The sequence below is a fragment of the Aythya fuligula genome, chromosome 2 (assembly GCF_009819795.1).
Source record: "Aythya fuligula isolate bAytFul2 chromosome 2, bAytFul2.pri, whole genome shotgun sequence".
Classification (NCBI taxonomy): Eukaryota; Metazoa; Chordata; class Aves; order Anseriformes; family Anatidae; genus Aythya; species Aythya fuligula.
The window spans coordinates 59416502-59431418 of NC_045560.1; the positions used below are offsets into that span (position 1 = coordinate 59416502).

A 14917-nucleotide genomic window follows, 5' to 3' on the forward strand; every position below is an offset into this window, starting at 1 on the left:
CTTGTCTGTTAGGAATTACTTCCAGACACATTGTAGTACCTCGGACCTGCATCAACTGCTTTCAGTTGCAGAAAACTCTGTATGTAAAATGAAAAAAAGAAAAAAATCCCTGCAGTATTATGGAAATTAATATAATTTCATTTGACTTGGGACAGCCATCAGTGGGCCACAAAAGTCTCTTTCAACAAAGAATAACAATTAAAGACATGGTCCATAAAATCTGTCACTATATTTGGGAGGGAATGAAGGGGAACAAAAAGCAACAATCACAAAACCATCAACAGACATGCATAGGATTCTTACAAAAAAAAAAAAAAAAAAAAAAAAAAAACAAAACAAAACAAAAAAACATCACTATATGTTTTGCTGTTCTATGTGTTCACAACATTGATTGTAGAAACTTTAACAGATGCTATGAAATTTTTGCCAGAATGTGTTCAAGCCATTCTGAAATTACTTCGAAAATAAGAGATGATCCAGAGGTTAATAAAAACCTACCTGTTTTCTAAGTTTCCACAAATAATAAATGTCAGATAAATTCCAGCTATCAAATATTTCAGTACTTCAGTTATCTGGTAGTTTGTCAGGTTTTTTTTTGTTTTGTTTTGTTTTTTCTTCCTGAGGCATATTCAGAGAAATGGCTAAAGGCACTGTAATGGTCTTCTGGGACAGGAAAACTAAGGTTTCTGTAAAAAATGTTAAATTAATTTTTATAGTGATGCAAAGTCAGGGAAGAGTTGTTAAGGGATGGCCTCTTGCCACAGGGTGGAGTTTTGTTTTGGTATCCTTTTAGAGTCTGCAGGTGTTTGGCAGGAGCTGAAATCAGGGCCAGCTGTGATATTTCAGCTCCGATATTTCCCTCCCCATATTTCTCAGAAGTGATGCATCAGGGTGATGTCTTACACCTGATGTACTCAACTTGTGTGGTATGACTGTAACTGCTTTGAAAAGAGGAAAAAAGTACCACTGCATGGCTCATTTTTATTTTTGGCAAAGCAGCATTGATATAGTAATATTCATCAACACGCACTGATTTAGTCTGGTAAAACATTAGCTAACAAACTACTTATAATATTCTTGGGTTGCTCTGTTACTTCTTATACATGTCAGTCACTTGAAGTAATGACATTGTATAAGGACTGAAAAAAAAAAAATACGTTGCAAGAAAAAGGGAGGATAACGCTTTACAGGAAACAAAACAACAACAACAGAAAAGCATTTATTTGCCTTGCTTAACCAGCAAAGATCTTTGTTCTTTCATAGTTAGCTGCAGTACAGCACGTACCTGTTTTTGTTTTGTTTTATCTTTTGGGAGAATTTGAATAGTTTCTCTTAAAAATTGTATTCTCTTTTAAGTTTGTTTTGTTTGGAAAACCTCAAACCACACTGTATTTCATACACATGTTCCCCAGGGTATGCTAAATAGGACCATACTGAGGTCACTAGTAAGTTTTTAAAACGTTTTAAGAATTCCTTTAATGTTTTGTACTATCTTGGCCTGGTTAAAAGAACATATTTTTAAAAAATAGCTTGAAGAAGTATGACTATAAAAAGTTTCATGAAAATAGTCTATACTGTACTATTTAGAGTTCATAAGAACTTTTACAAACATTATTTCCTCCCTCTTGTTTTTAAAAAAGAGGTCTCCTCTACTACAAAATCTGCTTATCTTTCTCTCAGCCCTTTTAACTATCCATGCACAAGCACACATCTAAGCTTGTACTCCTATCCACAGACTGATTTACTTTGCAGCACTTAGCCTGTGGTATCCATTTTAGCTTCACAAATGAATAAAAGATTATAATCGGTGGGAAAAGTGGACATTTTACTCCATTCATGGAAAAAACAGTATCAGCTGGCACTCCAGCTTAGTGAAAAATTAAAAAATCCATGGTTTTTGGCAGTTCACTTGGAGTATGATTGAAACTGCTAATGATATTAACAATGTGTGCTGGGACCAAAAAATGTGTTGTTTTATCTCAGTTTATAGAAGCAGTTATACAAACCCCTCTTGGCCTTCAGGGTTCTGAAGTCCTTTTAGTTAAAATAAAATTTGAAAACACGACCCACCTGTAGGTGATTAAGTTCCGTTAGACCATTTTAGTCACCTCTTTTAGCTGGTCTTTCCTATCTCCTCAGACTTGCATGTACTTCTGTTACTCCTTTGTATTATTCCAACAGTTCCAAGGACTTCTGTCTTTGGCTGCTAACAGCTCATTTCATCCTTTGAAGCACTGCTAACAGCTGAGCTGGCATGTGCTTTGAAGACTGTTGACATGCGCATAGCACACCTTGGTAACCAATGGTGCAAGACTGCATTTATAATGAAAGACATCTACCTTACGGGTATTCAGATCTATAGATTAGGAAGATAATGGCAATAAAATAAAAAATGGCGTTGTGTTCAGATCCAGTTCTGCTGATAACACTTAAAATGGAAGAAATCAACAAAATCTAAGCACCATCTGTTAGCAGTAGATTGAAGTTTGCCTATACTGATGTATCACCAGGTTTAGTGTAAGTATTTATACTTGTTGCTATATAGTATTATTAAGTAAAGCTATTACTCACAAGCTAAGTGGCAACTTTCTTAGAAATGCATTTTCTGATCTAAATAGAGCCTGGTAAAAACAAACAAGAAGAAACCCCACATTATAACGGGAGTGTTGTAGAGAATTATTACATCCCCATATTTAATGACTGAGCTTTACACTTAAGATTTTTCTTGTTGTGATTACAGCATGTTCTTTTTGGTGTGTGCTGTTTCTTCCTTTACATGACTGGGACTTCAGAGTGAGAAGATTCTTGGATTCCAGATCCTCAGGTGTTGAGATAGATTTCTCCTTAGTCTGTACATTGTCCCAGGGCACTCTCATGCTTTCTGAGGCTTCAGAAACCAAAATTACAGACTAGGTTATGAAAGAGCAAAGCTATGCACAAGTATGTGTGTTTATCCCAGATGCGTGCTGTCTACACAGCAGCAAAAGGATGAGCAAGTGAAGGCAGACTGGACAAGGTACAATAGAAAAAGCTGTAGTTCAGAACAAATATGAAGGTGAAAATCTTTGCTTGAACTGGCCCTAAGTATCTGAATCCAAAGTACAGGTCAATGAGTCCTGTGAAGGTCTGAAGTGGTCACTACCAAAATAAAAATTCAAGAAGATAGCAAACTGCGCTGAAGAAACTGAGTATGCTATTCCAAATTGCTCATCTCCTGGATAGCCTCTTAGATATGTAAAGATGGAGTTGGGGGCTTAACTTTATGTGAAGTGATGTAAATATAAGAGCAATACCTTAGAGTGTCAACAAGGCTTCATATTTTGAGAAAGAAGAGGAAAGGACTGGATAGACTCTCTCCCACACACACACAATTGAACAGAAAAAGAATTGTGAGAGAATGCTTTAGGAGGTAGGCAGCATCAGAAATTAAACCTAAGTATAACATCGGACATTACCAGAAATACTGACATTTCATTTCCAACACTAATAAAAACATGGTCACTGAGTGCCATTTATTTCAAAGAAGAGCATAGAAGAGACTTTTTAAAGTAGTTTCATAAGGAGAAAAGAAAAACATACAAACAAAAATCAGTATGACTCTTAATGGGGAAAAAAAAAATGAAAAACCTGCCACTATTGGAAAGCACTGTGATACCTTTCATGGACAGGTTAACTCTGACAGGTTATTTAATATTTAGATGAACTCTAAGAACAAGGTAACCACATTAATCTTTTTTTCAATTTGGAAGGTAGCAGACATGCCACAACATATGACCTTTTAAAAGCAGTCTTACAGGGCAATTGACTTTTTAATACTTGATGCAGCATCAAAAAAAAAAAAAAAAAAAGACTTTTTTTTTTTAACGTTGTCCCAAGCACAGCCAAGTCAACTAAGTTCAGAATAAAATAAAGACATTGCTGTACATTCTTCAAAGCTCAACCATAATCCCTGTGAAAATCATGAAGTGAAAAATTTGGCCCACGCATACTCTACAGCATGGTACTACATCATTTTAAGGAAAAAGAGCACATTTATCTGTGAAAGAAATTTCTGTCCTTGTGGTAGCCTTACAAATGTTCTCTTACAGTTCTAAAAGTACAGTAAACATATTTATAACAACCATTTATAGTAAACTTATTCCCTTATGATGAAGATTGATTTGCATGTTTTTGTGTTGTTTCCCCCCCCCCCCCAGGACAACATTTGTATTTGCACTCCTGACAAACACTTCTTTTTTGGATGAGGACACACAAAAGACTGGTTCCTTCCACCCACTTCTCATGCCAATTAGTTCTCTTGTTATTTCCATTAGTAGAAATTTAATTTTAAGATTCACTGCAATATAGAAGAACTGTAAAGACTATTACACCATTCAGGACAGTATAGTTGAGTTTGTGTTAGGCCCTTTAAACTAATAATAATCCACAGTGTGAAGAGAAGGGAAGGGATCAGTGAATATGAAGATATACATATATTTTTTTTTTTCCCCTCCAAAACTCTAAATTATGGTCATCTGTACTCCGTACAGAAAACTGGTTGCTTGTGGACAGCAAGAAAGTTACTTGCATGTATATATGATAGACTGATATTATGAATCTATTAGAGTTTATTTCCTTCCTTTACCAGCCATTTTTGAAAGATAGACTGCATACAAGACATAGAACACCTACAGTTTAAGGCATCATGGCGAAGTCTATGTTCCCAAGCACATAACTCATTTAGGGATCTATATTTACTTCTACTTATGCGGTATTATCGGCCTTAAACTCAACCCCCCATATAATTCTCAAGTCCCATTTTAAAGAAGCTGAAATCTGGTTAGAGTGGCAGGAAAAGTGATCATTATTCAGCAGTTGTAAAACACTAGTAAAAGTATAGAAAATACTGGGCAAGAACCAACCTGTGGATCCGAGAATACCTGCTGCATATTGTTGATTGGACCATATGGAACTCCACTACCTTCAAAGAGCCGCAACCACTTGCTTGTTGTTTTTTCTGAAAACCTAAGAATATAAGAAGCATGTGGTTTCATCTCAGTGCTTCAGATTTTGAAAAAAAAGTATAGCAACTCTCCTCCCTCTCTCAGTGCTTCCATACCCTTCCCCATTGATTTCTTCCCAGGCAGTCAATAACATAACGAAAATGTACTACACGTGTTCCTCAGAAACACAAAAAGCAAAGCCACAGGGGAAAGAACTTAGCTAAGCTGACTTCTATTTCTATCTGATCATCTGAAGAAATCCAGCAATGATGTAAAGCTAAATTTATCAGCAGTTTCAAAAAAGGATCAATGATTTTCCTCCAGTCCTTAATTACACTAATGTGCTTGACATTTGTTTTCTTTTATGTGCATATTTAAAAACAGGAAATATATATATATATATATATATAAAATGTGGGTATGAGTCTAACATGCAACGCTGCTCACTAAAAGATGATTTTATAGTACCACAGTGTTTTTCTTCCATTACACCTAAAACGTGTCAGGATTAACAGACACATTTTTTGGTCAGATAACAATATTAACTACATATTTATTTGTTGTTTGATTGTATAATCTATATAAGGACATCCAGTTCAGCAGATATAAACTGTGCCTATGCTGGTGAATGCAGAGCTTCTTGTCCTTTACAGAAGGCTGTGCTGAATTTTTGCTGTTATCTGAAGCACTTCCTTCCTGAAAGGCTCCTTAATTCATGGACCACTCAGTCCCCTCGCTTCCACAAATAAATAAAAAGGTGTTTTTCAGCTACTACTTTTTCTGACCCCCCCAACCTCCACAGCTTTCTAACTTCTAACAAAAGATAATGTATTTATAAGAGAACTCTAAAATAATCATGTCGTTGAAGACAACACTAAGAAATGAACATAATTCTCATATTTGTATTATCCACAATCATTCCCTAGAATGATTGGTAACACAAATCCTGACATATTTTGTGCTTTGTACTTTTTTTTTTTTTTTAAAGTTCATAAAATTCTCATTTAAAAAAAATATTTTGGAATTTAAATATTTTGAAAATGAAGTCTTTTCAGCTATATTGTCAGTTATCTATATTTACATAATCATTATGCAATTTCATGGTGTCATAGTAAATTTTAATAATATTCTGTATATACACCCTTTCTTATTATGAGTGACTGAATGTACAGTGAAGTGCCTGTTTTGCAAGAGCTCTATGTGGTACATAAGCTTCTGAAATTTTAGCTTCTGCTTAGATTTTTCCTTACTATTTAATAGACAAAAAAAAAAAAAAAGTCTTAGTCTTACTTATTAATTTATTTAATTTGTGGTTGGAGAGAATTCCTAAAATCTTTAAATTCATTCAAAGTTGTGAAATCCCACATTCACCATCCCAAAGAAAGCACACGTCGTTTTCTCTTGAAATTAAAACTCTTGACTCAAATCTCATGTAGAATAGATACCTTTATTTGTAGTAAAAAGGGGTGGTTGAGAGCATATTGTTAAAACAAACTGTTTAAAAAGAAAACAGAACATCACCACTGTCAGTAAGGGCCCATTACTGAGATTTTGAGAGCAACAGTTTGTAACTATTTTGTTCATTCACTTGTAATTTATATATTGAAATATCTGTTATACAGTTCTAAGAGAAGAAACGCTGCTTCAAAATCTAATACAAGACACAGATAAAAAAATGCCCAAGTTCATACCTTTCTGATAACAGCTACACAAACTTAAATTTTTATTTATTTTACTAACCTTCATTTATCACTCATCTAACTATAATTTTAATAACATTTATACAAATCAATACAAATTCCTCCTAGCAAAGTGCTGATGTTTAGTTTACTAGATGTCCATTGATATCATGCTCAGTACTCCAAAATATCAAGTATAGGAAACTGATGACAACTAATATCAAGTATAAGAAATTGATAACAACTTAAACTTCCAAGAGAAGTAGAAGATAGAGATTTTCATTTTCAGGAGAGAATTTCAATCAGCAGGAAATTATGAGGCCTAGATAATCTTTATCCTGTTTTAAAACATTCTGTTTTTAAAATATTTTAAAACATTCTGTGCTTTGATATTGCATTTTATATTTCCCTACTTGGTACACAATTTCCTTTTCTAAACTAAAAGATTTACAACGTCATCTGCTGCCTTTCAGTGGGAAAATATATTTTCTTATATACATGTATAAAAGCCCTGACAGAAATATGCACTAGGCTAACAAACTGTCCATCTTCCTAACTTAAGCTAGGGCTATAACATCCAAGATTGTACAGTATCTGAGTTCTGAGGCATGATAGTTGCATGTGAATCTTTATCTGTCCACAGAGCCTCAATGATATTGAGTGGCTGCAAGAGAGCTCAACCATGGGATTCACACTGCAGAACTAAAGCTTCTTGTATTTCCAGATGAATCCCTTTTACATCTATAACAGATGGAGCATTTTAGATATCAAATAAATGCCATTTAAACTGTGATTTGTCTTTGCAATCATTTTTAGTCTGTAGTTTAGCTGTCTACAATTATTACTAGTATTTTAGAAGTTCAAAAGAATTTATTTTTTATTCTGTTAGTCTGTAGTATGATACTTGAATGCATGCTCATTCTAAAAAGACCTGAAAAAAGGGAACATACTCTGATTGAGAATACACCTAGGACCTTTACTGTAAAGCATATACTAAACTGTGCCTCACTAAAAGAGGTAGCAGCCCCCATGATGCCTTATTTGTATTTTAGGCAGTACTCTAAACCTCCTCTCCACTAAATTCCACAGCGCTTGGGAAGCTAACAAAGTTATGATCCTGAAATAAGGCATTAGATTCTGCAACATTTAACTGTAAGGATATTCTAGGCCTTAAAAATGCTATAAGAACAGAAAATGTATCATGGGTTGAAAATTGAAATGCTACTTCCTGAGAAGAAATACAACTAAATTTTATTTTCCTAAAAATTCTAATTCCTAATTTAGCAGGCAATATTAAACAAAGAACTCTAGATTTAAATTACCCACTCAGTAAAATAATCCAGAAAACATTACACCACCACCTAAGAATTAGCCTTTAAAAAACCAAGATGTATCCATAAAACAGAAAGGACTCGCATCTTTTTTCCTTACACTAACCGAAAGTGTAGTTTTGTTTCTGGGAAAACAAGACCTAAAGCCTCTTCAGCTTACTAATAATGTATTTGCTATTATAGCATATTTGCTAGTGAAACTCATAAATCATTTTTGCTGCAAACTCAGAAAAAAAAAAAAAAAAGAAACAATGTGATCTTCACATAATTTGCAATAGTGACTTTGAAGAACATATAACTTCTGGATGCTAACACAACCCTTCCAAACAAGTAAGATTTATCACCATTCAAATAAGCAAGTTTTCAGCTTGAGGTTCCTGGAAGCAATCTAATTTTGAATATCATCATGAAGTCACTTCCAATTTCTATTAGAAAACTTGTTTCTACTGCAACCAAACTTTGATTTCATTTTAATTTACATTGGTAGCATTCCTTTAAATATAAAATAATAACGTGTGAACACTATAAGATTTATGTATACAATATCTTCTTTTATTTTAAATTGTAATTTCTAAAACTGCATTTCCTTAGCTCTAAGAATGAGAGAATGGAACATTAAAAAAAAAAAAAGTGCTTGACACTCACAACTTGGATAAAATAACATAGTCAATTTCTTGTTAATTATTTGTGTAAACTTTGTTTATTTTAAAGAATAAGGAATCTTTTTCAGTTGATCAATCCAGGCAGGCAGAGAAACACATGACATTTCCGAACACAAGGACAAGAGATAAGGTAGGTAACGGGAAGGCTGTACCTGCACAACACATGGTAAACTCGAGGGTTGAGAAGAAATAAGTGGAGTACACGGAGTACAGAACAAAGCTAATCACAGAGAACACTATGAAAATAATTACATTGTTAGTCTTAGCGTGCTCCACAAAACTGCTATGCAAAGGTGGTTATCTTCCCATCTCATAGATGGAAGACTTATCTGCAATGTATCAGTTCTTGTCAAACATGTACTGGCTATGAGCTGTCACAATAGATCTTACATACAATATCAAAAAAATGTCATTCTGTTTCTGAGGCCTTTTCTGGTTATGGATTACAGTGTTCAACAAAATAAAGATCTATAAAGCAAGCATTAATCCACTGTGCGCGTTCTTCAGATATGCCCCATTTTCCATGCTTTCTAGGAAACATACAGTCAGTGCACTGTGGAAGTGCATCCTCTCACACTTCTCTAATGGATGAAGCCATCTAATTCCACACAAAGTATGTTTAGAAGAACTATCGAAGCAAAATGTTGCTCTTTTCTGTATGAAGCATATGGCTATTAATTTATAGTAGTAATTTGAAACAAATGGAGACACTGGAGCAATCGAACTAGGATTCCGCTTTTTTGTTTGTTTGTTTTTTGTTTTTGTTTGTTTGTTTGACTATATGTTTAAAAACCACCACCAATCACATAAACCCTCTCTGCACTCAAAGTTCACAAGCATTCTTGTGTTCTGTAACATGACTGGAGTTTGCATTATTATTTTTGTGTTATCCTTTGTTCTATCAACAGTCTATTAACTTTCAAATATCTACACCATTTTCTCTCTTCACTATTAATCATCCCTCTAGAGGTCATTAATTCAGTAAAATAGTTTGTGCAGTTTCTAACAGTAGCATCTGCAGAGGACACTGTACAAAACATAAATCATATGAAAAAATACTTTGAAAATTCAAAAAACAGGTCATTATTCCCTAGTATACCATAAATATACCATTACAGCTTTTGAAATGAATAATATAGTATTTAATCAATAATTGGTAAGCATCTCTGTGTTAGGGTCTAATTAGTCTCTTCTCAGTTACAAATTAATCACTCAGCAAACCATTACAGACAGTTAAAATACCTGGGGATCAACATGATTGTACTGACATGTTTTGCTGATGAATATGTTAGCTACTTTAGATGTCACATACAGTAGATTGTAAGTGATAGCCACAAAGTATTGTCAATATACACGTAGGTACCACAAATCCACCTTGGAAATTGTATTAAATTTCTGCCTACCTGCAACAATGTTACCCGTTTATAATACAAATATTAATAAAACCTTACTTTTATGTGGAGGATTTGTGCTGTAGAATGTACAGTCTGTACATATGTAAATGAATGCACATTTGTGTTCCATTTTGATGCTTTGCAACCTGTTTTAAAGCCATCCATGATTTTTAAAGAATGGATTCCAGAGAGAGGAAAATATATCCGTATTATATGTTTCTCCCAATTCCTGAGTAGCAAAATCCAGAATGTTCCAGAATTATTTGTTTTGGATTCAGATGTTAAACTATGCATGTTAGAAATTAACTCCTTTCCCCAAGCCTTCCTCTCCTTTTCTCAAGGGGAGAAAGAACTGCAACATTGGTAGTTAAGACAAAGGAAGTGGAAATCAACTGGAAAACATACATCAGTGAAAACACAGAGAGAAAAAAAAATGGAAAATTAAATAGATTTTGTTGTTGTACTTTTAACTGTTCAGAGGAAGTAAAGATATGTGTCACATAAAGTTTCATTGAAAAACCAATGAAAAGATTTCCCTTGATTTCAGCATCCTTGTAGCTAGTAATGTGTGGCATAAAAACAAATAAAATGAAAAAAAAAAAAAAAAAAGTCAGCAAATTCTTTTAGAGAAAGGATCTCAAGTTTCACAGTTATGTAAGAAAATACTTAGAGGCTTATTAAATAGTGAGAAAAATAAGAACAAGAAAATACACATTAGCTTACCTGCTCCAAAAACAAGAGGTTTAAGATATTTTTGATCTCTCTTGTTTCAACACATAAAAGTCAATGTGAAAATAATACTGATTTACAAAGCATTTTAAAACAAACCATGTCAGCTGGTGCTCATGCAGCTCAACCATCTTTGTGCCGATGGTGAGGTATATGATTAGGGAAATGAAACGTCATCAGCTGTGCTAAACTGAATTCAATCATCTTTCAGACAGCTGACACCTGTCTTGCTGAAGGAGTAGGCAATCAGATGCCCATTCCTGTAATGTTATCAGCAATGGCTGCAGTCTCCAGTCTCTTGCACTCTTGGTTTTATAAAAGAAAGGGTGGTAGTAGGGAAGGGGGTTTACAAAGACTAGTTTATAGACACTCAATAAATGTAAGTTTAACAGTGCTCCTCATCAGGCAAATTAAACATTTTGCAATAGCTTTCCCTCCTCTTCTGTTACTAGGTGGAAACAATTTAGCAAGGTCTCATTAACTGGGGATCAGGTTCCTCTGTGTTTCCTTCCTGCTCATTCCTTTTCCCCTCACACTCATATGCACAACATGCAGCTGTGGTGCACAGTCAAGAATAAGGTTTTTTAAATATAAGTGCTAGGAATAGGACTCTGAACTGTTTCCAGCCTTAATACTTCTAAATCTACAATAATTTAGCTCTCTAGACAGTGTGGATTCATTTAGCTGTAGCTGCAGGAGTACTAATCATGATGAATTTGTGTTCTTCATTATGTTAGCTGCTTCACTTTAAAGTCTGAGGGAATGCCTGCTATTCCCCTTCCCCCTTGCACTCATACAACCCCACAGACCCTGCTCTACTTATAGGTTAATTTCCCTAAGTACTCTGGGCTACACATTTAGGTGCACTGTTTTAAAATGTGTCTACATTACTGAGGTGCAGGGTAGGATTAATGTTCAAATTCTGGAGTAATTGGAAGAAGGTCAACAGATTAAGCTCCCTTCCTCAAAACAGCTTCTCTTAAAACTGGCATTATAACAGATTTTGCACAGATGCATTTCAAATTATAGCACATGCTACATACGTATGTCTTAGCATATGTATCTATCTCTATATACACAAAATAATCCATATTGTGCCTAGCACTATTCTTTTCCAGAGGAAACAGAGGTAAAAGTGGAAGGGAGCAACAATTAAAATTTGGTTCTCTTGGATGGATGTACATCTAACTCACAAACCAGAGGTCTCCATTGGAAACATAAAAAAACAAATGCTCTGTAGTCTGTCAGCTCTCACATGAGCAAGGAGTCTCAGGGGCCTCTGTAGTAGCCATTGAACCTGACCTCCACCCAGGTAGGGTCATTTCAAATTTGATTCTTGGAGCACATCCAAGGGCAATTCATTTTTGTCAGAGTTCTGCTTTCCTGTCACTTGGGGAAAATGTCACCTAAATAAAGAGGAAGATACAGAAGGCACTGAAACATTTTTTTTTTCGTTTGTTTGTTTGTAAAGCAGATGCAGTAGATGTGCAAACATGGGCAGTAGAGGAAGAAATAAGTAGTGGGAAGTGGAGAAGGAAGATGGGGACAGGAAAACAAAAGGCACAGCAGGAAGAGGAACAGAGATGGGAAAAGAATAACAGCACCAGTAGCAAAGCAAATACAAAATACCCCATAGGCCTATATTCTTCTTCCAGGTAAATATCTTTATTACCCAGTGTTCCTTGCAGCATTGCACTTCCTTCCCCACATAAGATGGGAACTGAAAACACTCCCCCTCTCAAAATGTCTGGGATTGGTTTCTGTAATTCCTTCTCCTTATCTCAGTGTGAGCTGGATATTTCAGAATATGCTTACCATGCTAGAGTGGTCAGCCTTCCAATTCCTTTTATTGAGATCTGATTGTCTTTATGGATATGTGAATTTATTCCCCCTACCTGCTCTCGCTTTCTTTCTTTTATGTGTTCTCTATGGAGGGAGTTGAGATGATGGAAGCAGGCAGCAAGGTGAGGCTGCGATGAAGAGCTGAGGACAGATGTGCTTCCCTCTTCAGATCTCTTGGGAGTGAAGGATGAGAAAATTCCTTCTGAAATGAATGGAGCAATTCACACCTCTCAGAGCTGTTGTTTCAAGCTACATTTATGTCTCAAATAATATTCATCTCCATCTTGTATTCTCACTCAACTCAGGACATCCGACTGTGATGAATAGGTCATTTCACACCTTTCTGAAAAGTCTTCTATTTAAAGGTCAATTTCTTCTAAGTGCTATATAATCCCCATGCTTATCTAACTGCCTTGAAATCTGGCACAGTTACTGCAGGTGGTGAGTAGAATTACTGATCTAAATCAGAGGCCATTTGAGCCAAGAATTCCCAAGACACAGCCTTCTTTTAAAAAATAGCATTCCTTAACATTGACTGATTGTACCAATGTTTCCTTTGTGCACACTTCCAGAATCAAACTGTGGCTAAAGAATTTCTCTTGCTTAACATTTACCTTAGCAAATGAAAGGCATCAACTGTCTCCTTGGTATTCAGTGTTCAGATGTTTTTAAAATTTTTGAGCTCTACACATGCAGCAAATTAAATGCTCAGGACTTCTGGGACTTTCTGACCCTTTGAGTAGGGCTAAACATCTCCCTCTATTCCTAAATAAAACCTGGGGGATCTTTTTTTCCTTTAGATGAGGAGGACAAGAATTCTCCTTGCTACACTTACTAAGCGCTCAGGAGTTAGACATGAATTGCAGTTAGTCCTTTTTGAAAATTAAGAAATAAAGGAAACAAAAAGGTAACTCATACCTCTGGAAGCAGTTTAAAAGAGAGAGGAGGAAGGAGACAGGTTATATAGGTCAGTGGAAGCCAAGTGTAAGCTCTGGTGAGATCGCGGCTCAACGAGACTGTAAGAACATGAGCTTGTAAAGAAAGTAAGCATATGCTCACTGTGCAATAGCAGTGATATATGCAAGCAACAGCAAAGAGTACCACGTATCTGCCGTAGAGATCACCAGATTCCTATATATACATGCAAATTTTACCTCCTTTTTACTTCTCAGCCTGGCACAGCAAACAGGATTGCTCATTTTTCCATTGCAATGTCACTGGAAAAAGCTGCTTTGCCTCAAGTCAGAGGCAACCTGCCTGTCACAGCACCAAAATTATATGTGAATGAATAACATACTTAAATCCTTAAAAGACTTTTATGTTCCTTTTCTCTTTCCAGAACACAAAGGAGGTGCTCGTTTCAACAAAAGTGGTTGTAATAGAACTCACTGCTATGGCAATCACAACTCTTTTAAGCTGTTCCAGTTATTGTCACCATAAATTCATCATGAGGTGGATAGTAGTGTAGATATAGTCAGTGAATGCGAGGTGAATGCAGGTGTTTCTTCCCAACTATGTACCTTAGGTTTACATATTCCATGTTTTGGAAGCTGCAATACTATCAAGCAATTGGTGATTTAATTAAGATATTTTTCAGTGAAATTATGCCATTACTATTTTGTCATTTCCTTTCGTTTCTCAAGGGGTGACATTTTTCAGCACTGACAAACTGTTCATTTAATTCTCTAAGTAACATCCAAAATGAACTATATGTAATTTTACAAACAACTGTGAGTTAGTGAATAAAAGGAAAGTTACCATGGAATGTGTATAGAAACATATTCAACCTCCATTTGAATGCCAAAGGTGTTTGCTAACGTCGGTGCTTCAAAACTGAATGCCAGATGAATTAACAGTAATATGACATAACATAATACTATTGGAAGTGTCTACTCCAAAAATGTGTATACAGCCACATCTGTACTTGCATATAAATTACACAGAAACGCAGCCTAAACGATGCTAATAAAACAGAACATAAACTGACAAAAAAAAAAAGATATAAAGCAGTAATTGACAGAGCAATGATGTAATCTGATGAACTAATAGCTACAGATATAAAAACAAATCTGGCAATTTAGTCACAGAACAACTGTTCCATGAACTTTAGCTTCTTATTCAAATATTCTCAATAAAATAAAATAAAATAAAATAAAATAAAATAAAATAAAATAAAATAAAATAAAATAAAATAAAATAAAATAAAATAAAATAAAATAAAATAAAAACCCCACATTCAGAATCAACCACATCATTAGGTAATTGATCTGTGGATGGCAAAACAGCACTTTGATAAGG

At 35.0% G+C, this 14917-nt stretch overlaps 1 protein-coding gene across 3 annotated transcripts in view; it reads right to left on the minus strand.

The window, feature by feature from the left end:
* SUGCT (succinyl-CoA:glutarate-CoA transferase) overlaps positions 1 to 14917 on the minus strand; it is a 326609-nt gene that overhangs the window by 177495 nt on the left and 134197 nt on the right. For all 3 annotated transcript variants that reach the window (XM_032183117.1, XM_032183115.1, XM_032183118.1), the window contains one exon: positions 4902 to 5004. In XM_032183117.1, the coding sequence (XP_032039008.1) occupies positions 4902 to 5004 (103 nt within the window). The remainder of the gene's footprint in view (positions 1 to 4901; positions 5005 to 14917) is intronic.